The sequence below is a fragment of the Phocoena phocoena genome, chromosome 6 (assembly GCF_963924675.1).
Source record: "Phocoena phocoena chromosome 6, mPhoPho1.1, whole genome shotgun sequence".
NCBI classification, from domain to species: domain Eukaryota; kingdom Metazoa; phylum Chordata; class Mammalia; order Artiodactyla; family Phocoenidae; genus Phocoena; species Phocoena phocoena.
In genome coordinates, this window is record NC_089224.1 from 82,137,018 (window position 1) to 82,164,200 (window position 27,183).

Here is a 27,183-nt window from a genome sequence, read left to right on the forward strand (position 1 = left end):
TGAGGTCCCTTCCAGATCTGACAGAAGAAAAGTCTGACAAATGATCTGGTTTCTTAAAAAACCAAATGGTCTGTAAATAGTGTGTGTGGCACAATTATAAATTAAAAGGGACTAAAGAGACACTTCAACCAGATGCAATGAGTGGACCCTGTGTGGGCTCCCCAACAAACCAACTATAGAGTCATTTTCGAGATAATTAGATGATCAACATAGACACAGAATAAAGCATATTAAAACTTCTTAAATGTTTAAGGTGCAATAACAGTATTGCCGTTATGTTTTAAAAAAGTCCTTATCTAGTAGAAATGCATACTGCAGTATTTATAGATTGAAATGAGATAATGTCTGGGAGCTGCTTTAAAACATTACAGCAAAAAAAGGGGGTAGGGGATGGAGTGAGTCAAGATAAAGCAAGATTGGCAAAATGGTGAAAACAGCTGAAGCCGGGTAATGGGTACATGGGGTTCATTATGCAATTCTCTCGACTTTAGAGTCTATTTGAAAATTTCTATAATCAAAAACTAAAACAATGCAAGATTCCTCAGAATATTGGCATTGACTTAACTGCCACGCCCCATACTTTCAATAAGCCTGAGTCATGTGGAAAGACTGAACAGGCCTGAGAAATAATGCAGTTGAGAAAAAATATTCTAAATAAGTTGAAGCTAATGTTTGCATAGAGAAGTGTTTTCTATTGACTCTTTCTCTTATCTGGAACATCGTACTTTCATTTCTTTTGATGTATTTTATTGCATAAACAGAACATCCTTGAATACAGAATTCATCAATTAGAAAGAATAAGCATCAAAAAGCCTACCTTGAAATTGAGTAAATTTAATGGTCCCCATTCTCTCCCCGTTCCGGAACACAACTTGACCCTAAATAGAAAACAAAACAAAGAAGAACAAAGAAGAAATGCCATATTAGCCCAAACACTGCTGATCTCAACTGAAATTCATTAATTGTACAATGTGATTATTATTATTGGAGAAAGAATAGACTCCCGCCGGACCACGGATGCAAAATTAAACTGTTTTTAAACTGGTTGTGACTTTATCTGGATAATTTGAGGAGCATAAAATCAATAATGGAACCAACACATGTAAATTAAAGCCCAGATATGCATCATCATTATCATCATGACTATTTATTAAACACCCATGTGCCCTGTGTTATCCCAGGACAAGTCTTCCAGGGTGTTGGAGAGATGGAGGAAGAGATGAAGAAGCCCTTGGAGCCTGGCCCTGCCTCTGCTCCTGTGCCCCACCCATAAAAATGTGGGGCTTTGCCGAAGTTGTTTGGCTGCAGGACCAGAAGGGGGCTAGAAGTCCGTTAGTATTCCTTATTAAGAACACAGAATGTTTTTGTAAGTTCTTCCTGAGGGGTGACGTCAGTCCCAAATATAACTGGGCTATGGGGCAGCACAAAATTAAGCTTCTTGAGCCAGTGAGACCTGACTAGTGTCACAGGCAGCTAAGCACCCCTCATTAGGGACCCCGGGGGCTAAAGGCAGCATCAGCCTTGCTGGCTGATACCCAGCTTCCATACGCTGGGCTAAATAAACCAGGAACATAAAGAGGGGATGTGGTCTCTCCTTGCCTATTTCCAGTCCACCTAAAATTCTGCAACCGTGTAAGGAACTTGACGCAGGTTATATAAATGAATCTTTATGACAAGCTCGAGTGGAAAGGAGGATGATCCTGATTTTACAGATGAAGAAACTGAGATTGAGGGAGGTTATGCCAAGGTCATTGTAAGTGAGGCTGCTGGATTCAAATCCGAGTTTGATTTTAATGCCCATGGAATTTCACTACAGCATGTTGTTTCTGATCCAGAAATAAATTTCTTCCTTTCTTTCCATTAATGTGAAACTAGGAAAATAAATTGTCTTAAAGGTACACTGCTTTATGAGCGCAGTTACGCTCTTGCATCATCAGGTAATAGCAAAGACAATACCACAGATTCCATTCAATTCTCAAGAGAAAGTTCCAGAAAGTACATATCTTCCCTTGATGGAAATCCAAAGTCTGAGGCCCTGAGGCTTTCGGAACAAAGAGAATCACTCAACCTGTTCTCGGAATGAGAAACACCTTCTAAGGCCACTTTGACACCTTTTTGAGATCCTGAAGACAGCTGCGAGTAGTATCAGTTTGAAACTAACGCCCACCGAATTCTATATTCAGTTGATGGTAAGCAATTCCCTGGAGTGTGAAAACACTTCAATGCAAGGTGAGACAGGAGCTGTGATTTTATTTCTAGGGATGACTAAAAAACACAGAACATCTTCCAAAGGATCGCTTTTATGCGAATGGACCACTTTGCATGGGCGGAAAAGATGCAGATATTGTCCACAGGACATTTCTTTGTTTGACAAAAGTGGAGATCTAACTAATTCACCCATCTCCTGCCAAGCTTTGAAGAACTCCAAAGACTTCTAGACATAAAATGTGGACAAATTCTGCAGAATCTTTATTAGTTAAATTAAAAAAATATATTGAATGGTATTCAAAGAGTGGATGGAATAATACTGGAGTGGAATACAGGGCGGGGGCTGAGAAAGAATCTCCCTTAACTTTTTGGGTTTTCTTTCCTTTCTCCTTTACTTTTTAGATAAAACTCATTAGTTCATCTTTGAAGTAAGACCTGTCATATTTTAGTTTTCTCACAGTAGCTATTTTTACTCACAGTAGCTCCTCCTATCTCCTTAATTTTTTAGGTACTGCAGTGGGAGGAGGCCAGCGTCTGAGTGTCACAAAGTTGGGTTCAGGGCCCCCTTGGGCAAGTTCCTGAACACCTGAGTTAGGGACCTAGCACAGCTCATGGTCTTCAACGGGCACTCAGTAAATGGCACCAGTAATTTTTATTTAAAAACATTTAATAGCAGAGAGCCGAAATAAAAAAGATTCCAAGCACCAGGAAGCTTTCCAAACTTTGAGAAGAAATTTTCAACATCACATGATTTCAGCTGGCAAAGGGGTAAACCGTTGGGCCCTAATCCAAGGTGGCTTCACCGCTCAGAAACATCAGCCCCCAAGTGACTGAGTTCCCAAACCACACGGGCCGCTGTGTGTTCAGCCAAAGGGAGAAAGATGAGAGGCCTGTGACTGTGGTAACTGAGAGTAACACGGACAAGCAGATGGGTAACTGGCCATATCGAGGCTCTGCACCAGAGAAGAGCGGAGAAGCTCTGTGGAGCCCCCTTCTGAGGAAGATTTGACACGTGATTCTTTCCTGAGGTTGTGACCACGGCATCTCTTGGGTTGGATAGATGATGCCAAGTCTGCAACCTTGAGCACGGCTGACTGGATGGGGACTACCACCCCAGCCAGGCCAACGTCGATAGGACTGGACACCAGCAAGGAAGGTCATAAGCCAATCAGGTGATTTTCATGAAATTCTGCCTGATGGATGGCCTCCATGTTAGCAGATGGACAACTCACGACATTCCATAGATATTTACCTGCCCTGGGCGGGTCCTCTTTTAGGTGCTGATTCCTGTTCTCAGAAAGCTTTGTATTTGATTAGGAGAGACAGGCAAAACATGTTCGCCAAAAAATGAACAAGATGATTTCATTTCGTGAAGAGTGCTGTGCAGAAAATCAGAAGGGAGTGCCTGGACAAGCGGAGTGAATTTACTGTGTGGTCAGGAAAGACCTCACTGCAGAGGTGACATAAGAGCTGAGCCCTGCACAGCAAGAAGCAGCTATTCCAGGCAAAAGGAAAGGCCAGGACAAAAGCCCTCAGGTGGGAAAGAACAGAAAGGGCCAGCAGGAGGAGTGTAGTGAGGGAGCGGGCAGGTAGGTGGGGCCTGGGGGCCCTGACAGGGCTCTGGAGGGGATGCTAAGTGCAGTGAAGAGCCATGAGGGCGGGGAGCTAAACAAAGCAGCAATATGATCTGATTTAAGATTTGAGAAGATTGCTCTGGCTGTCCGAAAATGGGAATAGAGACCCGGGCGGCTTAGGCAGCTGGTAATCCAGGTGTGAGGTGACAGAGGCTTAGGCTAGGGTGGTGGTCACATCCTCTCTCTAGCCAGCTCAGAGTTCATCGCCAAGGTGGCTGAGCACTGTGGCCTCAGCAGCAGACGCTTCCCTTCCACTACTACCATCCTGGGGGTGTGGGCACCATGGTAGGCGACCAGATGCTCCCTTCAGGATGGAGACACTTACTTCCCCAGCATCTTGGCTGCTGCTGGGTTGCCCAAAGGGTGCCAGTTAAGGTTATGTCCCTCCTTGGGGGCAGCCTACATCCAGTGGTCAGTGTGAAGGGACACAGTAGTTTGAGCCCCCTTGCCTCAATTCAGGACAGTTGTGAAGGACCGTGGGCTCCAGAGGTCCCCATGGGGTGGCTGAGGCCGTGACTGTAGCTGTGCCCAATTCAACTCATCCCTCTGCCTGACCCTGCTTCACTTCCTCCCTTCGTGTTTTGTTCCTGAGAGCCTCCCTGATAAACTTCCTGTATGTGAATCTTTCTCTCAGAGTCTGTTTCGTGGGTAAACCAGCCTAAGACACCTGCCATCAAAGGTCATTGGAAATATCTCTTTTTCACAACCCGAAGGAGCCTGAGGTGGTGGGAACAGAGGCAATGGATTCCCAGTGAGGCCCACACGGCAATTAGACTCTTCGGTTTCGCTGTGGCCTGGCATCTCAGCCAGGAGAGCTGGACTGACTTCGGTTCCCAAAACCCCAGCTTGAGCAGGGATTACTTTTTGCTTTTCTCCCACACACATATTCTTTATGTACATATAAATGATGTGACTCTCCTTAAGCTTTCTTTTTTTTTTTTTTTCTTCTCCTTAAGCTTTTGCCATGTGCGATCCAGGGCTGTAACCGAGGATGATTACATCCACTTGAGACCAATCCATGGGACGCATTACACTGCAAAGCAGTGGGGTTTGATAACTCCGGCGGGGGTGGCGGCTGATATCTGTCTTTTGGCTCCCAATCCACACTCACTCTTCTGTGTCCTCCTCTGTGTTGCAGGGGCCCACAGCCTGGAAACCATACTTCCCAGAATCCCCTGCCAGCTGGTTTCCATTTAGGTTCTGCTAATGAGAAGCATTCATGGGGGATTAGAAAGTGTGCAGAAGGGAAAAGCTATTTTTTTTTTTCTGCTTTGGTTGCAGCAGCAGGAGCTGAGTGACTGCAGGTGTCCATGGGCCCCAGCAGCCCTGCACTGTCAGTGTGTGCAGTGGGACTCGGGATAACTGCTCAGTAGCCAGTGCTGGGGTCCCTACAGTGGCAGAAACAGCAGTGGCAGGAGCCTCAGAGGCCAGCGTGCTTGCGTCTCCATTATTTTATTTGCATTCCAAATCTGCTCTGTGGTCACTTATAAACTCCTTGGAAGTTAGAATCCATTACCAATCAGCATGCAGTCAAGGAAACAGAAAGCACTTCAGGCATGTCAGAGGCAATGGCAACACCATTCCTCTTTCTTTTTTTTTGCGGTACGCGGGCCTCTCACTGCTGTGGCCTCTCCCGTTGCGGAGCACAGGCTCTGGACGCACAGGCTCAGCGGCCATGGCTCACGGGCCCAGCCGCTCAGCGTCATGTGGGATCTTCCCGGACCAGGGCACGAACCCGTGTCCCCTGCATCGGCAGGCGGACTCTCAACCACTGCGCCACCAGGGAAGCCCAACACCATTCCTCTTATTGCTCCTGCAGCCCAAGGGGCTTGGCCATTTTCTATAAACACTTCTCTCTGGTGACAGCACCTACCTGATTTGCTCCTCTATCCCTTCTAACAAACTTGTAGCCAGTTCCCTGTATTAAATCTCCCTCTGAAATGAGCAGATTTATAATGCAAATAAAATAATGGAGGTAAAACCCCAAGTGGATAATTTATAAGGATTTTTCTTTTTCCTGAAAGAGATGTTCCTGATGTCAAGGAGAGCAATCTGTTTCATAAAAGCTGATCCAAACTAACAGTTCAGGTTGAATTGGGAGCGATAAATTTGAATTTTCTTTTTTAGAAGAATCTTCAGAACACATAGGACAACATATGGAAAAAAACTTGTTTCTGCATTCACCAGACAAGAGTACATGTGCCATCAGTGTGACCTTGGACAGTCATTGAGTGTTTCTGAGCATCAATTCTCCTACTTGAAAAATAGGAAGAAAAACACCTACTTCTCAGGATTGTTTGTGAGAATTAAAGAAGACAATTATGAAAAACGCATAACCCAGGGTTGGTGCACACAAAGGTTAACTCTTATAATGCTCCAGGTAATCCGAGTTTGCAAAATTCCACCTGATGTCCCCAGAAAAATCAGTGGAGAGTAAAATGTTCCAGCAGTCAGTAGGATTCAGTGGCCTCCTCTTAGAGAAATTAATTCTATTTTCATTGTTTATCTTTAATGTTTCACTACTAAGCATGAGTGAAATGTATTCCAATAACAGTTCATGAATTGTACAGGTCAATCCCTACATTGGAAAATTTTTTTTGTCTCTTTCAAAGGGAAGGGACTCCCTGCCCTGGAAAATGATCTGATGTCGGGCTGGAGCTGGAGGTTACACAGAGGGAAGACTCGCTAGGCTCAGTCTCATCTTGTGGAGCCCTGGGTCCACTGAGGGACACAGTCTCTGCTGATCACAGTGCATTTAGGGAAGGCATTCCATCCTTACTATGGCTCTAACTGCACTCTTGTGTCTGGGCATTCATATTTGTCTTTGGGAGATGTGAGCAAGTATGCTCAGCTGAGTGTTTGAGTTATGCTGTGGGGAAACAAGATCTGTCCTGACATGTCACACAGGCAGTGAAATCTCTAAGGAGATGGAAGCTGAAGGGTGATGGGGGACCCTGGCTGGCCCATCACTATTTGTATGGATGATCCAAGCCCACCTTAGACTGTTCTGCTGCCAGCCCTTCTCCCAGGACAACGTTGGTCTCAAATGAATAATGAGGATTTTGAGAAAATTTGGGGGTTACACTGCTAGTCAGATTTTTCCATAAAGACTACAGATCCTCTTCATGTAAGCTTGAAGAAGGTGCTTTCTGTTTCCCAAGGGATGATAGGACATAAAAGAGAAATACCAAGTAATTGGGTGCATCTACCCACATGTTCTACAAAGGTGAAAAATACTCTTTTTTTCTGCATGTCCCTTGGGCTATAAGACAAGTTATATTTTGCATACTACTTAAAATATTTCTTACATAAAAATGCTTTTGATGGACCTAAGTCTTGAGGAAAGTTTGATGTATCCATTGGGTCTTCAGCAGCTGGTTTTCAGGAGTTAAAAAGAGGAGCAGCAAGGGAAGTGTGGCCTGCCCACTGCCATCCTTCTGCTGGTGGGCATTAAATGGAGAGGTATCCTTCTGAGGGAGCATGATCAGATGACCCATAGGGTTCAAGTGATGACCAGCCACAAAGGAAGTGGAGGTCTAAGGCAGGGCTTGGTGAAGTGGAGAGGAGTGGGGACCAAGAGGAGATGGCTAGATGGATGGTCCAAGAGAGGCAGGACCAACTCCCTCTTTTCTTCCAGTTATGATACGAGAGTCAAGCTTGTTTGAAATAGCAAACAAAATAGTACAGTAGAAACTAACACAACATTGTAAAACAACTATACTCCAATAAAAATTAATTTTAAAAAGAATAGCAAAATATCAGAAATGAATGAGATATCCAAGAAATAGGCCAATAGCAAAGTAAACTGTGATAGACGCATGATGAAATATTATGATACATGCATTCAATCAGTCAGCACTGTTGAGCACCTAACATGTGTCAGGTACATGCCAGGCAGGCACCGGACAGAGTGAGCAAAGTCCACATGGTCCTAGAGTGCATGGAGACTGCAGTCTGGTGGGAGGTATAGACATTAAACAATAAATACACTGATAAATATATAACTGCAAACTACAATAAGTGATATAAAGGAAAGAACAGGGAGCTGCAAGAAAGAACTACAAGACCTGAATTAGACTGGGGGTCAAGGAGGGCTTTTCTGGGGAGGTGGCATTTGCATTGAGACCTGAAGGACTTAGCTAAGAGTGAGGGGAGAGCTTCCTGGGAAGAGGAATTGCAAGTACCAAGGTCCCAAGGCAGGAAAGAGACTGGGAAGTGGGAGGAGCTGAAACAACGGCAGTGGAACTGAAAGTGGTGATTGAGGGGAAGATGACCATGGAGTGGAATGGGCAAGGTGGACAGGGGCAACGTCATGCAGAACCTTATAGGTTTATCAAGGATGCCAGGCTTAATTCTGAATGCAAGGGGAGCCACTGAAGGGTTTTAATCAGGGGGTGACTTGATCTACGTTATGCAGACTTGAACATTATATTATAAAAGTTATAAAATAATGGAAAAAGTGATATTCTGATTGTGCCAGACACTGGCTAGTTGTTCACCAAATCCATTTCCTTTTCCTCCTGGGCACATGGTTAGACTGCATTTTCTTACCTCCCTTATACCTAGGTGAGGCCATGTGACATTTCTAGCCAATGGAATGTGGGCAGAAGTGGCACATGTCATTCCAGGTCTGGCCCATGAAAACCTCCCACAAGACCCTTCCTGCTCCCTCACTTCCCCCATCTGCCAACGAGATTCACAGGATCTATCAGTGAACTCCGAGGCCCAAGGAACAGTGGGGACATGAGACAAAGGAGCCTGGGTCCATGAATAATCATGCAGAAAGGCTGTCCGCCAACCAGAAACATCCACTTTGGACTTTGCATAAGAGAAAGATACATTTTTACCATGTTAATTCACTGAGATTCTCAGATATCTTTGTTACAGCAGCTACTGTTATTTACTTTAACTAATACCATACGTAAGTAAAAAAGGATAAAAATTGAATATACAGTATGTTTATAAATGTAAAAATTATTCCCGCCAAGTAAAAAATTACTCCCAACCAACAGTGGTTGGTCCTGGGTTGTGGGATTATGGCTTTTTCGTCCTTTTACTTTTCAATATTTTCCAATATCCTCTAATGAGCATGCGTTATTTTAGTAACAGGAAAACTTTATTAAAAACTTTTTTTTAAAGGCTGTTATAAGGAGGCACATTTTTTACAGCTAAAAATAGCAACATCATCACCAAGAAAATAATTCTCCCTCTTGGAATAGATTAATTTTTACTGACAGCTTAGAGTTTTCCTGAATAAGAGCCAAAGATCTGTGCAAGCATAAGCACATTTCCCCCTCAACTTAGAATAATGGAAAGAGCAATGAACGAGGGGTCTGAAGAGGAAGATCTGAGCTGTGCTCTGCCATTATCTAGGAAGGGAACTGGGGCAAGTCCCTTTTCATCTCTGTTCTCAGGTTTCTCTCTGCAGAACATGCAGCAATAGCATCCTTTAAGTTATTTTTAGCTCTGCTGAAACATTTGTGTATGTTACCTAAGATTTTTTTTCTGGGGTTCTCCTTTATTAATAAATTCTCAACAACAACCTCAATGGGATGAACTATGTATTATTATCGCCATTTTACAGATGAGAAAACTGAGGGGCTGCGAAGTTAAGAAAGTTACCTAGGGTCACATCTAGTAGGCTGCAGAACTGGGACTCACCTCAGACATGGTCTGACTTCAAGCTCATGCTTCTAACCACATACTATCCTGCCTTCCTTTGCAAATACCAGTCACTGATTAGAAAATGAGCTCTTTGCAGGGGTAAGAGTGAGTCCCAAGCAGCCTTGGGCTAGGGGGAAGGAGCAGGGGTAGCACAGGAGGTAGGTGGAAGAGGAGGGAGTCAGGGATGTGTTGGTAAGTGTTTAAATGGCTCTTTGCGGGGGGGCAGGGGGGGCCAGGAGGGGCCAGGAAGAGTCCTGACTTGTCGTGTTTGCCAATTTCCACGGTGTAAATATTCCCACCAAGGCAGATTTCAAGCTATTAACAACTGGCTCTAGGCAGCCTGCAGGAGCTGGTTCCAGCACACCAGTGGCCAAGCCAGTCTCTCAGGAATGTGAAACTGAAGAGAAATGCAAAATGCCTAGTTTTTAACCGCTCAAGGGGCGGGTGAGAATCTCTTCTTAGAAGTGGGGGAGGGGCTTCAAATCAGAGTGGGAAGAGCTGGAGATCTCCTCTGGGCTCTGCAATGCTGGACCTGGGACTCTGTGGGCCATGTCTCCCAGCCTCCTCCCCAGCCTCCTCATTAGCTCTGCCAAGAGCAGACCCTGAGGGAGGGTGGAAATTGGGAGAGGAGAAGGACTCAGGAATCCCCATTTCCCCAGGCCTGTGTCAGGGTTCTGTGGCTAGTGTCAGTCCTGCTACACCCCCTGCACAGTGCCAGCAGCAGCTGGGCAGTGCCCCTCCTCAGACGTCTGAATACTAGCTCTGTGGACATTTTCTGAGCTCCCAGTTTCCGGTAGCCTTACCTCTTCCCTTCATTCTTCTAGCCTAGAGGTGATAACTGTTTCTTTCAGCAGTGGGTACCTCTGAACTGCATCAGTGTTCCTTTTATACTCCTTTGTCCTTCCGAAACCTATTAAACAACTCCCTGTATTAAATCTACTCTGTTTGAAATGCCTAGTTTGGTTTCTGTTTTTCTGCTAGGACCTCATCCTCTCTGTCTACCATGTGGTCCCTGGCAGGACTCAGTCCTCCAGCATAAGACCTATTTGTCAGGCCCCAATTAAAGTGGCGTTCTCCACTCATGTCCTCGATGGTACACTGGCAGGTGATACTGATGCTGCCTGCCCCGCCTCTACCTCAGGGTGTGCCCCCCAACCCCGCTTCTTCTTCCACCTTGAACTGCCTATTGTAATTGCCTCCTGCTGAGATGGAGCGCCCCCCCCCCCCAGACCCACCCCAGGGCAGAAAAGTGCTCTTTCCTCCTCAAGGCCTGGGAAGGATAGGAGTACAGGACTATTTGTTAATTCTCATTGAGTTGAATGAACTGGGTTCTCGGTTTAGGGGGCACTGAAGCAGGATCCCTCAGGAAGGGCTATGGAGGAGAAGGAGAGGGAGAGAGAAAGGACACTGGCCAAGGGTAGATGCTCAGTTACCTCCATGGTGTGAGAGAGACCGAAAGAGACAAGTGGCCCAAGGCAGAGGAGCTGGTTATCACAGAAGCTCGGAGGTGGAGGTCTGGGCCGAATGGTGTTTGCGGAAACTGTTTCTTTACAATTAAACCAGAAAGCACACTGGCTTAGAGTGGGAAGTTCAGGGTTCTAGTCCCAGTTTTGTCACCAACTCCCTGTGTGCCCATAATTACGTTCCTTCCTCTCTCTGGGCCTCAAATTTCCACAGATAAAATGAGGAAGCAATTGCAACATACTGTGTTTGGGACTTGGCATAATAATGCCTGACCCAGTGGAGGTGCACGAAGTCAAAGTCCTTTTTTTTATAGAAGCTCCCGGTCTAATGGAGGTGACAGGTTAAAAAAAAATAAAGTTACAAGACAGCGTGATAACGGCTACGAGAGGGTGGGTACAGAGGCTTGTGGGAGCACAGAGGAAGGGCACCTCTCTTGTGAGGGGGTGGCTTGGCAGGGGGCAGGGAAGAATGAGTGTGAGTTAGCCAGGCAGAAAGGATGGGAACGGGAATGTTCTGGGCAGAGGGAACAGCATATGCAAAGGCCTGGAGGCAGAAGAGAGCTTAACTCTCTGGAGGACCAGAAGGAAGGACAAGGTGGCTGGTGGGGGGTGTGCAGGAGGTGGGGGAGTGGAGGCAGGAAGGCAGGAGCCACATCAGGCAGGACTTTGGACCTCATGATCCAAAGGGGGCCACAGAAGGGCTGTAAACCAGGAAGTAACAATTCCCAGATGCTCTTCAAAAGGAAGGAAATCCTGCCACTTGTGACAACATGTTGGGCCTGGAGGACATTATGCTAAATGAAATAAGCTAGACACAGAAAGATAAATACTTCATGGCATCACTTACATGTAGAATCTACAATAGTCAAGTTCATAGAAGCAGAGAATAGAATGGTGGTTGCCAGGGGCTGGGGTTAGGAGAAATAGGGAGATGTTAGTCAAAGGGAACAAACTCCTAGTTATGCAGGACGAATAAATTTTAGAGGTCTAATGTACAGCCTGGAGACTGCAGTTAACAATACTGTACTGTATACTTAACACTCGCTAAGGGGGTAGATCTTAAGTGTTCTCACCACAAAAAAAAAAAAAGAAAAAAGAAAAAGGTAACTTTGTGATGTGATGGGTATGTTAATTACCTTGATTGTGGTGATTATTTCACAATGTATACATATATCAAATCATCAAACTGTACCCCTTAAATATATACAATTCCTATATCTCCATAAAGCAAAACAAACAAAAAACTACTCTGGCGGCTGTATGGAAAATGGCTGGTCACCAGGGCAAGACTGGAGGCAAGGAAGACAGAAGCTGTTGTGGAATCCAAGCGAGAGATGAGGGTGACATAGATGGAGAAGAGTCCATGATTCAAAGATGGGAAGGAGGTGGAGTCCTAGGGGCCTAGAGGTGGCCGGGATGTGAGGGGCAAGGAAAGTGGAGAAGTGAAGAAAGGCTTTCCGATTTGGCGGTGCCACTGCTTGCCTGCGCAGCCAGCCCAGGGGAGCTGGCGGGGCCAGTGAGTGGCATCTTTGCCTGGGTTCCTGGGTGAGTGGCTGAGCCACGGGAGCTTTGTAGCTCTAAAGCTATGAATCACGAAACCTTCTGTCAGCTTTCTGCCTCCACCCCAAACCTCCCTTCTTTCCTGGTCATCTGTAGATGCAAGCGTCCCCATGATTAGAAATATTTAAGTTTGCTTTACTGTATGTTCTAGTTTTGTTAAATAGATTAGTCTCCACAAGGAAAACCAAACTGCTGACCAGTCAGCCTGAAAATCTGAGACATGCAATTTGCAATCTGCTGCAAGCTTCACTTTAAGCCGAGTGGGCTCCAGACTGGCCTGGGGGCTGGAGGGAGGGCTCAAAAGAGGCAGCTGGTATGGCAACAGTCCAGGCAGGAGGCCAGGGGGCTCAGGTTGCAGGAGGTGGCCAGGCAGAAGGGATGCTGTGCTGGGAAGCGGGCTGCCAGGATTCTAGCCCGGGATCCTCCACGACATCCACTTGTGACCTGTCCTATTCGGTAAGGAGACAAAGCTTACATTATCTGAAGGCTGGACCAAGAATTCCCCTTACAGAGGGAACGAGCTTGATGTAGGAAGGAATCTTGATTAGAAGAAAATGTAGGAGAATATCTTCAAAACCTAAGGGTAAGGAAAAACTCCTCAAACAAAACTTCAAAAGGACAAACCATAAGGCAAAAAAAATGGATTAATCTGATTACATCAAAACTGAGCATTTCTGTTAGACAAAGGACCCCTGAACAAAGTCAACAGGCAGATGACAGAATGGAAGATTTTGTAAGGTCTACAATCAACATGGTATTAACATCCAGATTAGACACAGCACTCCTGAAAATTAGCAATATGTAGGCAGCAAATCCATCAGAAAAATTGGCAAAGCATAAAGAAGCAATTTACAAAAGAGGAAACCCAGAGCAAATAGGCACATGAAAGGATGCTCGATATCATTAGAAATCAGAGAAAATTAAAGTGATGTCACTTTATATGAATTAAAATGGCAAACATTTGAAATACAGATAATGCAGGTGTTGGTGAGGACTTAGAGACACAGTGACCTAGTGCATCACTGGTGGGATGTCATAGGAGCAGCTATTCTGGGCAGCATCTGGCACTACTCAGTCCAATTAAGTGTCCATATACCCTCGGAACCAGAATTCCACTCCTGGGATACAGCCTTAAGAAATTCTCATAAGGGGACCTGGAAGGGCGCTAATTATACACATTACAGTGTGTGTGTCTGTGTGTGTGTGTGTCTCTGTGTGTGTGTGTCTGTGTGTGAGAGAGATGGAGATGACCTGGGGAGAATCATAAGTAGCAGATTAGATATACAAGGAGCAAAATGAACGGATGCATATGGCTTAATGAGAAAGTAAGAAAAAAAGATGACCTATAACACAATACTATTTACATAAATTAAAAATACATACACATTTTGCAAAACTACATACAAAAAAAAAGGTACAATTAGACTCATTAGGATGCCTATTGTGGAGGAAGGGGGATGGAACTGGGGAACAGGAATACAAAGGAATGAATAAGTGAATGAATGAATGAAACAGAGCTGTGCCTTGATGACAAAAATGAACTCAGTTCTCTGTACCTGAGTGAAGTTAAGCAAAATAAAACAGAACCTAGACTTTACCTTAAGGGCAGTGGAAGCCAACTGGAGTCAAGGGGGTCTATGCTCTGTTCATTTGCATGTTGTTCAGTCAGTCATTTATGCGCTCATTCATTCATCACATTTTGGGGATCTTTCTCCTTTGGGCCAGGCACTGTGCTGGGCTCTAGGGACAATGCAGTGAACAAACAGATATTCTTGGGCTCTGGTCTCACTGTAAGGCTAAGTACCTAATAGGTCTGCTCTGGTGTTAAATGGATCCAAGCTTGGGATCCAACCAGGTGGTCCACAGGCCTAGGGATGTTACCACCTTCCAATTTCTTGGTTGAGGCAAACAAGGCTCAGACAGGTGAGTCACATGCCCTGGGTCACAGCTGTGAAAGGCAGAGCTGGGCTCTGAGCTCAGGTCTCCAGAACTGAAGCCCCTTGCTTTCCTTCCAGCCCCAGCAGAAGAGGAGGAAGCAGCACAGCAGTTCTACCAGAGGTAGGCTGTAATCCTGGCCTCAGCTGTCTTAGCTTACTCACTCAAGAAGGGCTGGGAAGGCTTCAAGAAGGAGGCAGAAAAGACCCAAGCCAGGATCTGTTAGCTAAGTCAATCCTGAATTCCTGACTCACAGAAACTATGTGAGATAATAAAAGTTTATTGTTGCTTCAGGCAACTACATTTTGGGATAATCTGTTATGAAGTAATAGATAATAAATATAGGGTCACAGGAGGAAACAGTTCACCCTGGATGGTTCAAAAGAAGAGACTTTATTAAGGACTACTTACAGAGCGGGGGTGGGGGGCAGATTAAGGGAGCAGAATAGGGAAGGTGATGTGTCCACAGATTAGCAATGGCAGGAGCTGTTACTTGGGGGCAAAGGAAGTTAGAGTGTCCCTGGAGCGTCATAAGAGTGGGAGACACAGAGGAGAAGTCTTAGCCATGGAGGTAGGGGCACAACTATTTCAGGAGATGCAGCACCAAAGTGGTGGAGGGGGCTGCACTCTGATCTCTCTCTCCCATGCCCTCCAATCTCCTGCCTATGTTTTCCACTGGCCAAACTCAACCAGAAGCCCAATGACAAGGGATCCTGGGTGATGTCATCTACGGGATCAACCTCTAAGGGCACAGAGAATGGCAGAAAATAGGTCTATGGGAGAAAAGAAAAAGAGAGAAAAACCAACAGAGGGATCTTCTAGGCTCCACTCTCAGCCTTGAAGTTCTGTGTAGCTGACTTTATGTAAGGCTGGATCACATGACTTACACTAAGCCAATCAGTGCAACCCATCCTCTAGCTACAGTGATTGGTTCAGGGATGGACACATGACCCAAGTTAGCCAATCGAAGCTAAGAGGGATCTCCAGGGATTTTTGTTGGCGCTTTTGGGGAAATGGGCTCCTTTTTTTGCCCCCCTAGACTTGGTGCTGTGATTATGGGAAGGAGAAGCAACTGTGCAGAGGCTGAGGATGGAGCTGGCATAGGAGAAAGCAGAGGCAGGGATGGAGAGATGGAGAAGCCTCATCCTGGATCTCATGGTTATCTCTGGTTAAGTACGGTTTTCAATTACTTGCACCAGAAGAGTCCTGAATGAAACATTCTAACCCACAGCTTTGATGATCCTCGTGACAGCTCTCTGGGGTAGGCTGGGCAGAGATCATTAACTCCATTTTATAGATGAAGAAACTGAGGTTCAGTTCTCTTTATCACTTGGCAACCAGCTCATTTAAATTATTAACGTCACTATACTAGCATAGGTCTTTGGTGTATATTTTGTCCTTACATTGTACGGTTTTAGATTTTTGACTTCTTTTTCAGTGGCCTTTATGTATGTATGCCTGTTACTGAAAGTTGCTTCAAACTCTCTTTAAGTAGGTGGCACTCAATTATTAATTTTAATCAAACAAGCAAACAAAGCATGTAGATCTCCACTGCTCTCCCCTCTCCGTGCGGCTCTCTCCTCTCCACTGCTCTGCCTGCAAATTCTAGCCTCCTTGGTCTCTCTAAATTCAAATTTTCAACTCTGTCTCCTCAACTTGGTGAGACTGCCAGGCTCTGTCTGGGCTCCCCCCTTCCTGTGCTGCGGCCTGGAAACTCTCCAGGCAGTAGGCTGGGCAATCATAAGGCTCATGTCCTTTGTGTCCCTTCTCTCAGGGATCACTCTCCTCTGTTGTCTATAGTCCAATGTCAGAAAAATGTCGTTTCACATAATTTGACTGGTTTTTTTTTAGGTGCTTAAGGCAGGAGGGTATATCCAGTCCCTGGATATTACTCCTCCATCTTGGGCAGAAGTAGAAGCTCCCCCCACCCAAGTGCTCCAGACACTCTCACCCTAGACTTCTGCACTGATTGCCCACTGCCTGGATCACTCTTACCCCAGTCATCACATGGCTCGCTCTCTCACCTTCTTCAAGTCTTTTCTCAAACGTTACCTTCTCAATGAGGCCTCTTCTGGCCACCCTGTTTAAATCCCTGCTCCCCCTCCACTGGTGGTGTTTCCAATCCTCCTTCCTCCAGCACATTTCTTTTTTTTTCTTTCTGAATAGCGACCGTGCCTTCTAACATACTATATAATTTACCTATTTAGTATGTTGACTATTGACTGCCTCCTTGCACTAGATTAAAACTCTCTGAAGGATTTCTGTTTGCTTGGTTCACTGCTGTATCCCTAGCTCCCAGTACAGTAGTTGGCCCATCATAAATTCTCAAAAATTATTCACTGAATGAATAAATGATTGAAAAGATGATAGAAAAAAACCCCATGAGCACAGTTATGAAGCTTGGAAATTATGATGCGTGTGTGGAGAGTAGCTAGTATCCCTTCCGTGTGAAGAGCAGCACGAGGAGAAACAGCTGGAAACGCAGGTTAGAGCCTGGGGGGGTAGAACTCCTAAAATGCCAGGCTGTATCCTGTAGGCACTGGGGAGCCATGGAGGCTTTTCATAAGGATTAACAGGGTCATAGGTTTTCTGGGAAGAATAGTGTGGTGAGTGTAAAAGTGAGAGCCAGAATAAGTGAGTGGCAAATGGGAGAGAGAAGAGAGGTGGTACTTGGGATTTCAGAGTCAGCAGAGCTTGGCAAGTGGAGGGAGAAGTGGAGTTGATACCTGTATAGATTTCTCTGTAGAAAAATGGCTGGTATAATAGTGCAAACTCAGGTTCCAAAGGATTCCACTGAGGGAGGTGGGCAGGGGTGTAAAAAGAACCTGGGCAATAGAGGTGGCCTGAAACCTGGACCCACACTTCCCACCGTGTGAACTTGGGCAGGCTAAACAGGCTCTTGAGCTTTGGTTTCCTCTTCTATAAAACAGTACTAATCACATCTTCCTCACAGGCAGGGCTTGCTCCCTGGAAATTCAGTACCTCGGGGGCTTAGTAAATGTTGGTTTCCAACTTGAAAACCTTTTCTCTTTCACTATTTCAGAGTTACAAGAGGCCTGAGAGATCTGACAGCCCCTTCTCTGACCACGCCAGGCAACATCCCCCCACCTCACAGATGAACTGAGGCACAGAACTCATCCCTAGCTGAGGTCTACTGACTGTCCAATGGAGGAGATGTCTGATAAATCCCACTGCCTGTTATGGTTGCTGCTACTCATAAAAGTTGGGGTGGGAAGCAAGAGCCCAAGGAGTAGACGCCAAGCTGGACATCTGCTCCAAATCCCACTTCTGTGGGGGCAGGTGGGGGAAAGAGGACTCACTTCCATTACACTGGGGTTTAGAATCCCAGGATACTCTGTTCACAAGAGACTTTAATTCCCAAGGCAGCTGTCTAGTGGCTAAGGCCATTAAACATGGATTACTGAGGCAACTCTTCATAAGCTAGTTGATAGAATTACTAGATTTGAGGACAAACAGGGAATGTTTTTGTACATTTCAGAAAGCACTGTGGAGCCTGCACACACTGCAGGGACCCTGCCAAGTTACTGAAAGGGAATTGACAGTGGTTATGGGGATTAGCTATCCCTACATATGGCTTACTAAGGATCCTGTGTGCTGAGGAGAGAATCTAGGTCACTGTTTTATCACATACTGTGGACCTGTAAAAATACATACGTATGTGTACATGCATGTCTATAATACATACATACACATACACAAAGTCCTGCACTCTTCATCCATTTACAAGAGTCTACCAGAGCTGATCAATCATGATAGTAATTAACTGTATACACCCTAAGCCCTCCAAACCTCATTAGCTCTCCAAAAAGCTTTTTCAAGCTGTCCTATACCCTGCCTTAGGCAACACCATATGTAATTTTTATTCTACATATTCAAGATTAAATTGCATTACATGCCCTCAGTTAACTGGACTCCAATCAGTGGGGATCCAACTCAGTAGAGTTTGGTACTGAGGAGAAAGAAGATGGAGTCAGTTCCTCCAGGCCCAGACAACTGAGGCTCACATGAGGACAGGACACACTGAAGGCCCCTCTGGCATCTACTTCCACCTTTTCTCCCCTCCCTGCCCCATTCTTTTCGAAATGAGAAATAGGGTTCACTTACAGCAGAATGGGACAAAAAGGGGAAAAAAATTATTGGCTGACAGTCCACATGTACCAGGAATGCCAGATAGGAATGTGTCATAACAACTCTGTGAAGCAGGTATTAATATACCCTATTGTACAGATGGGAAAACTGGGGCCAAGGGCTGAATAGCTAAAGTCCTTTGGCTAGTAAGGGCCAAGACTAAAGTCCAGGACTTCTGAAATTAAGATTTTTTTAAGTCTTCCTTTTTTTAAAAAAAAAAAACTGAGACCTAAAGTAATGTGTATTCACTGCAGAAAATTTGGAAAGGAACAAATAAGCAAAGAGAAAGACTTCCATCCAGAGACAACCACTGTTAGCATCTTGGAATGCATTCTACTAGCCTTTATGTATTTGTAATTTTTTATCAGAAGTGGGGATTTATCACACAAATTTTTGTAACCTGCCATTTTTTTTTTCACCAAACTTTTTTTTTTTTGGCTGTGCCACGCATCTTAACAGGATTTTAGTTCCCTGACTGGGGATTGAACCTGGGCCACGGCAGTGAAGGCGCCGAGTCCTAACCACTGGACCGCCAAAAAATCCCTCAAGCAATATATTATAAACAATCTTCTATGTCATTAGATATTTTTCCATAACAACTAGTTTTAGTGGCTGCCAACAATTCCACTGTAAAGATGCATCAAAATTTATTTAGCGGGCTTCCCTGGTGGCGCAGTGGTTGAGAGTCCGCCTGCCGATGCAGGGGACGCGGGTTCGTGCCCCGGTCCGGGAGGATCCCACATGCCGTGGAGCGGCTGGGCCCGTGAGCCATGGCCGCTGAGCCTGCGCGTCCGGAGCCTGTGCTCCGCAACGGGAGAGGCCACAACAGTGAGAGGCCCGCGTACCGCAAAAAAAAAAAAAAAAAATTTATTTAGCTAAGCCCGACCACTGGGCATTTAGGTTATTTCCAGTGTTTCCTCTGCCCTCACCGTGACAAACCATGTTGTCATGAACACTCTAATTGGCCCTGTCTTTGCCTGTATCACAGTTGCTTCCTGAGGAAAATATCCTAGAAGTAATTTTTTAGGTCTCAGGGGATATAATACTCCTCACATGGGGTGTGGGAAAGTCTGGGTGCTTATTTCTAGAAAACATTTTCCTCCCTGCTCCAATTACCTCTGATTTTCCAAACCCTACCTGTCCTTTGCAGTCAAGCCCAATTGTCTAGACTGAAAGTCTGTGCCACTGGCCCAGGGACTCCTTCAAAGTTTAAACCAATAGGATATGAGCCACGTATATCATTTAAAATAACCTAGTAACCGTATTTAAAAGCTAAGAAAAACAAGGGCTTCCCTGGTGGCGCAGTGGTTGAGAGTCCGCCTGCCGATGCAGGGGACGTGGGTTCATGCCCCGGTCCGGGAGGATCCCACATGCCGCGGAGTGGCTGGGCCAAAAAAAAAAAAAGTTAAGAGAAACAGGTGAAATAAATGTTAATGATAAATTTTATCTAACCCAATATATCTAGAGTAATATCATTTCAATTGTTATCAGTATAAAAATTATTAATGAGATATTTTATATTTTTTGGTACTAAGTCTCTGAAATCCAGTATGTACTTTACACGGATGGACCAGCCCCATTTTAAGTGCTCTTGAATGGGGCTACAGGTGACCACGCTGAGCCGTGCAGGTGCAGAATGTGTCTTACTCCCTCCTATATTCTTATGAACACAGGGCCTGGCATGAGTGAGTGAACCACTGAGAGAACAATAGCCCCTCCTTCGGACGGTCTCATCCTAGCTCCAGCAGGAAGTGATTCTCTCTGCTCTGACTCCCTAGAACCCTGAAATGTTCCTTCTTAATGTCCCCCATGGATGGATCCAGTCCTATCCAACACACAGCTGTGTAACACCAGGGGGCCTGGATGCACCTAAACCAGGACGCAGAGCTCACGCCGGCCTGATGATCCTTGGGGCCACAGCCCCCAGACACTGAGATGTTTTAACGTGTCAGTGCCTTGGTGAGTCTGTGTAGGGGCAGGGGCTGGCAGGTCAATGTGCACAGGCACCAGGTCTGACCCCTGTGGAGACAGGGGCTGTGTCCACAGGGAGCCTTGGGGCTCAGGGCAGAGGAGCTGGGCTTTGGGCCCAGGCACAGTAGGGTGCTGAGAGTGTTTAACAACCAGCTCTCTGAGGTGGGTAAGGAGAGAGCTCTGATTTGTTAGTGTTTGCTGATTACTGTGGTGTAAATACTCCTACCATGGCCAATTTCACACGACTGAGATGGTGACCTCACACAACAGGGAGTTAGGAAGACTTGCGGACGGTCGGCTCTAATGAGCTGATACAAGTCAGCCCCAGGACAGCACTGGGCCCAGCTGAGCAAGTGTGACAAGCAAGGGGCAGAGTGGCCTTCTTCCCCAGTGATGACTGAGGCTGGTAGAGCTCTGCAGGGGCCCATCATTTGGGGGGACTGGGGAACGAAGATCTGGAGATAGGGTGGTGAAAGGCTTTCACCAGTGGCCTGTGGGCACTGGATGTCACCAGGAGGCCGGGGCACTGGGCCAAGTGAGGACCATGTGTGAGGACACTGAGATCCAGGGACACAGAGGGACGGTTGGGGGAACTGTGGGAGGTGGAGTGGGACTTGAGGTCACGCTCTTCTGCAGGTAGGGGCACCACACCAGGGAGGCCTCCTTAATGTTGACGTAACCTCCTTTGTAGACAGGCTAGAGTGGGTTTTACATCATATCTGCCTCCCCACAGGTATGAACGCCTAAAGGCTCAGATCAGATTTGTCCTGCACACGTGTATCCTCTGTTTATAATGAGCGTTTGCCAAACATCTTTCTAGACCTGATTCTTGCTTCTCATGGAAGAGTGTTATTCTGCAGGATTAGGAGAGGTGACTGCACCATCCAGTTTTCCCTGGGCCACCATGCAAATTTTCAAATTATCCAGTGTTAAACTGTACAGAATACCATAGAGTCTACAGATGAATCTCTTTAATTTACTGTAGTAATGTTCACAGTGTATATAATCCGAGAGCTCTTTAGTTCAAAATAGGAAGTAATTGCATTAGGAGTATGTACTTGATCATCCCCTCTTTTCTGCCATAACTGGTCAATAACCAAGCCGTGTGATTTTTCTCCTGACATGTGCCTTGAATCCACCTGCCTCTCTGTCCACTCACTGCCATGGTTGGTACCTCATCCCTGCAGTTGCTCTTGATTCCTTCTCATCTATTCTCTCCCACTGCAGCCAGGGGAAGCTTCTTAAGCACTGAAGCCAGGGTCCGCTGGTCTTGGGATAACAGGCACGACATGATCTGGCCTCCACCAACTGGTCTCCCCCACACCCAGGCTCATCCCATCCCACCCTCAGCTCCAGCCACATGGGCTTTCTGTTGCTTTCTCAAAGGTGCCCTCACCCCAGGGCCTTTGTATTTGCTCTTCCCTTTTCCAGGAATTCCCTTCCATCCTAAAGGAAGGGTATTAGCTCCTATTAGTTCCTATTCATTCTCCAATCTCAACTCAAAGTCACCTCCTCAGCCAAGTCTTTTGTGATCCACAGCCATGGCCAGGCCTCCACGTTATACACTCTCCACACACACCCCATAACTGTCTTTCAGAGCACTTTCCACAATTTATACTTAATAGTTATTCAGGTGATTATCTTTTTATTGTCTGCTTCCTCCTGGGTACAAGGACCACATTTGTCTTGCTCAATGCTGTATCCATAGCACCCCCCTCCCCTGCTTCCCATACTGTAGGTGCTAGTAAATATTTGTAGAAGAAATGAGAAAAGGGAATTAGCTACTTCTCTGCAGTTGTGCCAGGTTTTTACACTATGGTCCCATCACTGATAATAAAAATTCCAAGGTCCAAAAAGGTGTTTTATTGGTTCTTGGACATATACTTAATTTTTTTTCACTGAAATATCTGATTTCTCCTGTTAAGTTCGCCAAAAAGAAAGAAAAAAAGAAATAATGTGATACATATGAGCTATGGCTTTCTTTCTTCTTCTACCAGGCACCCCTCAATAATATGGAGTACTTTACAGTTTGTAATGCACTTTCCTTAACTCATCTCCAGAGCAACCTGGCGAGGGGCCCTTGTTCATTGGTCTCACTTTGCAGAAGAGAATGCAGAGATTAGAGACTTCTCCGAGGTCACCTCTGCTAGGGTGGAGGGGACAGTGTGCAAGCCCAGCTCCGTGGACTCCACGTCCAGTGCGTGTTCTGCCAGACCGAGCTTCCTCTCCCAGCAAGCTAAACAAGCACCCAAAGGAAAGAGTGTCACTTCAGTTTTGCCTGGCATTTTTCTCAAATGCTTTCAGAATCATTTTTGTAACTGAAACATCTCTCAAAGGAAGAAAACTAGTTCATCACAGTAATCAAGTCTGTCATAGAGGATGTGTGATGCTGTTTGAAAATATAATCCTATGAACATCAGAACTGACAACTCTGAAACATCTCTAGGCTAAATCTGCTAATAACAGTCTTTAGCATTCAGATTGGCACTCACATGGGTTTGGTGTGATACATTTCACATCAGAAATGCCCTAACAAGGAACTTTCTCAGAGCATAACCAGGTCGAGGACAGATTTTAATGAGGCCCAATCCCTGAAAGGGTGAAGTGTGAAGGAAGAATAAAGGCATGAGATGCAGCATGTATTTCTGTGAGTCCGATGACAAGATGGGGGCTCACATCAGAAAACGTGGCAAACACTTTCTAGAGGTCAGGACTTGTACAGAAAAGGAGTCAAGCTATCAAGGCTATCACCTCTGAAGACTGTCCGGGAAAAAAAATGTGCTTTGATTAGAATGAAGCAGACACATATGAATTGCAATTACCTCTTCTAAGCCTGCTGTTCACTCACTCACTCCTTCTCACCCTCTTATCCACCTACCAACTTATCCACACGTTCATCTTTGTCTATCTACCCACCTGCTCATCTACCTACCTATCACTACCCATATCAATCATCTACCTACCTATCACTCATCTACCTACCTCATCTACCTACCTATCACTACCCATATCAATCCATCCGTCCACCTACCCACACATCTATCCATCCATTCACCTACACACTCATTCATTAATCCATCTACTCATCTCTCTCTCTCCATCATCCATTCATCTACATCCATTCACCTACCCACGTATTCATCTATCCATTCACTCATCCACTCAGCCATCCAACTATCTACTCATCTGCCAGCCCTCCACTCATCCTCTCACCCATTCAACTGGCTAGTAAATCTTTCCTGTATATCTGCTATGCATAAAGCCCTGAGGAGATGTTGAAGAGGTGGAGACAGGGGTGGTCATAAAAATATTTCTGACGTATTTGTTCCTTTACTATCAGCTGGAACTCGAATATAGGCCAGACTGTGAGCTAGGACCTGAGAACAGAGAGATGAATCTCAGATAGACACCGCTCTCAAGGAATGAGTAGTAGAAGCCTCTGTTGTAAAGCTAGCCAACTACTTGGGAATCAAAATGATGGCACAGTAGGGACTAATGCAAGGATCTCCACATCATGCGGCTTGGGTTCAAGGACCATGTTTCACTGACCACCACAGGCGGCTTCACCCAAAGCAGCTTGGCTCTTGTCTTGTTTAATGGACACTCACCACCTGGCCAAACACATTTTATTACTAACACCACACGAATGTGGTGAAAGGGCATTAAACAAAAAGGCTATTAACCCTACCATCAAAAGCTCATGTGTAAGGCTTCCCTGGTGGCGCAGTGGTTGAGAGTCCACCTGCCGATGCAGGGGACGCCGGTTCGTGCCCCGGTCCGGGAAGATCCCACATGCCACCGAGCGGCTGGGCCCGTGAGCCATGGCCGCTGAGCCTGCGCATCCGGAGCCTGTACGCTGCAATGGGAGAGGCCACAACAGTGAGAGGCCTGTGTACTGCAAAAACAAAAAAAACAAAAAAACAAACAAAAAAAACAAAAAAACAAACAAAAAAAAACTCATGTGTAAAAGTACAGTACTGTTTGCTGCTTTGCTAACTATACAAGCTGGGCAAGGAAAACAAAGTTCTGCTGTTGGTCAATCGCTCATTTGTTGTCTCTCTCTCATTCTCTTTCCCACTCTTTTATGATTCATTTCTTAACCTTTTTAGAGGAAAGCCATAGTGCTTTTCAAGATAATGTAAATATAAAGTAATAAGGAGGTCACTGTTTCTGAAACCTCCATAATACGTGTGCCACCTTCACGATTTTTGTAGCCATCTGTGCTTTTATTAAATATCTGCCTCTTTAAAAAAAAACTAAAAAAGAAAACATCTCGCTACTTTAAATGCTAGTTATACTTTTATAGTACATATTAAAATCAAACACAGCTATTAAAATAAAGAGTGTAGGTCCTCAAAAAACTAAAAATAGAATTACCGTATGATTGAGCAATTCCACAGCTGGGTATATACCAGAAGAAAATGAAAACAGTAATCTGAAAAGATACATACACCTAGCAAGGAGAGGGGATTCAGAGCACCACCTAAATGAGCTCCAGAGATGGGCGCGAGCCGTGGCTATCAGAGCGAACCCCAGAGACAGGCATGAAACTTTAAGGCTGCTGCTACAGACACCAGGAAGCCTGTGTGCAAGCACAGGTCACTATCCACAACTCCCCTCCCGGGAGCCTGTGCAGCCCGCCACTGCCAGGGTCCCGGGATCCGGGGACAACTTCCCTGGGAGAACGCACGGCGCACCTCAGGCTGGTGCAACGTCATCCTGGCCTCTTGCAGGCTCACCCCACATTCCGTACCCCTCCCTCCCCCAGGCCTGAGTGAGCCAGAGCCCCCTAATCAGCTGCTCCTTTAACCCCGTCCTGTCTGAGCGAAGAACAGATGCCCTCAGGTGACCTACATGCAGAGGCGGGGCCAAATCCAAAGCTGAACCCCAGGAGTTCTGCGAGCAAAGAAGAGAAAGGGAAATACCTCCCAGCAGCCTCAGGAGCAGTGGATTAAATCTCCACAATCAACGTGATGTACGCTGCATCTGTGGAATACCTGAATAGACAATGAATCCTCCCAAAATTGAGGCTGTGGACTTTGGGAGCAACTGTAGACTTGGGGTTTGCTTTCTGCATCTAATTTGTTTCTGGTTTTATGTTTATCTTAGCTTAGTATTTAGAGTTTATTATCATTGGTAGATTTGTTTATTGATTTGGTTGCTCTCTTCCTTTTCTTTCTTATATACAGATATATATTTTTTCCTTTTTCTCTTTTTGTGAGTGTGTATGTGTATGCTTCTTTGTGTAATGTTGTCTGTATAGCTTTGCTTTTACCATTTGTCCTAGGGTTCTGTCTGTCCATTCGTTTTTTGTTTTTTTTTAGTACAGTTTACTGCTTGTTATCATTGGTGGATTTGATTTTGGGTTTGGTGGCTCTCTTCTTTTCTCTTTCTTTGTTTTTTATTACTTTTAATTTTTTTCTATTTTTAATATATTTTTAATAACTTTATTTTATTTTATTCTTCCTTCCTTCCCGCCTTTCTCTCTCTCTCTCTTTCTTTCTTTGCTTTCTCCCTTTTCTTCTGAGCCGTAGGGCTGACAGGGCCTTGGTGCTCCGGCCGGGTGTCAGGCCTGTGCCTCTGAGGTGAGAGAGCCGAGTTCAGGACACTGGTCCAACAGAGACCTCCCGGTTCCACATAATATCAAACGGCGAAAGCTCTCCCAGAGATCTCCATCTCAATGTTATGATCCAGCTCTACTCAAGGACCAGCAAGCTACAGTGCTGGACACCCCATGCCAAACAACTAGCAAGACAGGAACACAACAACACCCAGTAGCAGAGAGGCTGCCTAAAATCATAAGGTCACAGACACCCCAAAACACACCACCGGACGTGGTCCTGCCCACCAGAAAGACAAGATCCAGCCTCTTCCACCAGAACACAGGCACCAGCCCCCTACACCAGGAAGCCTACGCAACCCACTGAAACAACCTTAGCCACTGGGGGCAGAAGCCAAAAACAAAGGGAACTACGAACCTGCAGCCAGTGAAAAGGAGATCCCAAACACAGTAAGTTAAGCAAAATGAGAAGACAGAGAAATACACAGCAGATGAAGGAGCAAGGTAAAAACCCACTAGACCAAACAAATGAAGAGGAAATAGGCAGTCTACCTGAAAAAGAATTCAGAATAATGAGAGTAAAGATCCAAAATCTTGGAAATAGAATGGAGAAAATACAAGAAACGTTTAACAAGGACCTAGAAGAACTAAAGAGCAAACAATGATGAACAACACAATAAATGAAATTAAAAATTCTCTAGAAGGAATCAATAGCAGAATAACTGAGGCAGAAGAACGGATAAGTGACCTGGAAGATAAAATAGTGGAAATAACTACCACAGAGCTGAACAAAGAAAAAAGAATGAAAGGAATTTAGGACAGTTTCAGAGACCTCTGGGACAACATTAAACGCACCAACATTAGAATTATAGGGGTCCCAGAGGAGAAGAGAAAAAGAAAGGGATTGAGAAAATATTTGAAGACATTATAGTTAAAAACTTCCCTAATATGGGAAAGAATATAGTCAGTCAAGTCCAGGAAGCACAGAGAGTCCCATACAGGATAAATCCAAGGAGAAACACGCCAAGACACATATTAA

General features: G+C 45.4%; 1 protein-coding gene across 1 annotated transcript in view; it reads right to left on the reverse strand.

Moving 5' to 3' along the window:
• GABBR2 (gamma-aminobutyric acid type B receptor subunit 2) overlaps positions 1–27,183 on the reverse strand; it is a 365,224-nt gene that overhangs the window by 98,467 nt on the left and 239,574 nt on the right. Inside the window, exon 8 of the mRNA XM_065878972.1 lies at positions 818–878. Within this exon, the coding sequence (XP_065735044.1) occupies positions 818–878 (61 nt within the window). The remainder of the gene's footprint in view (positions 1–817; positions 879–27,183) is intronic.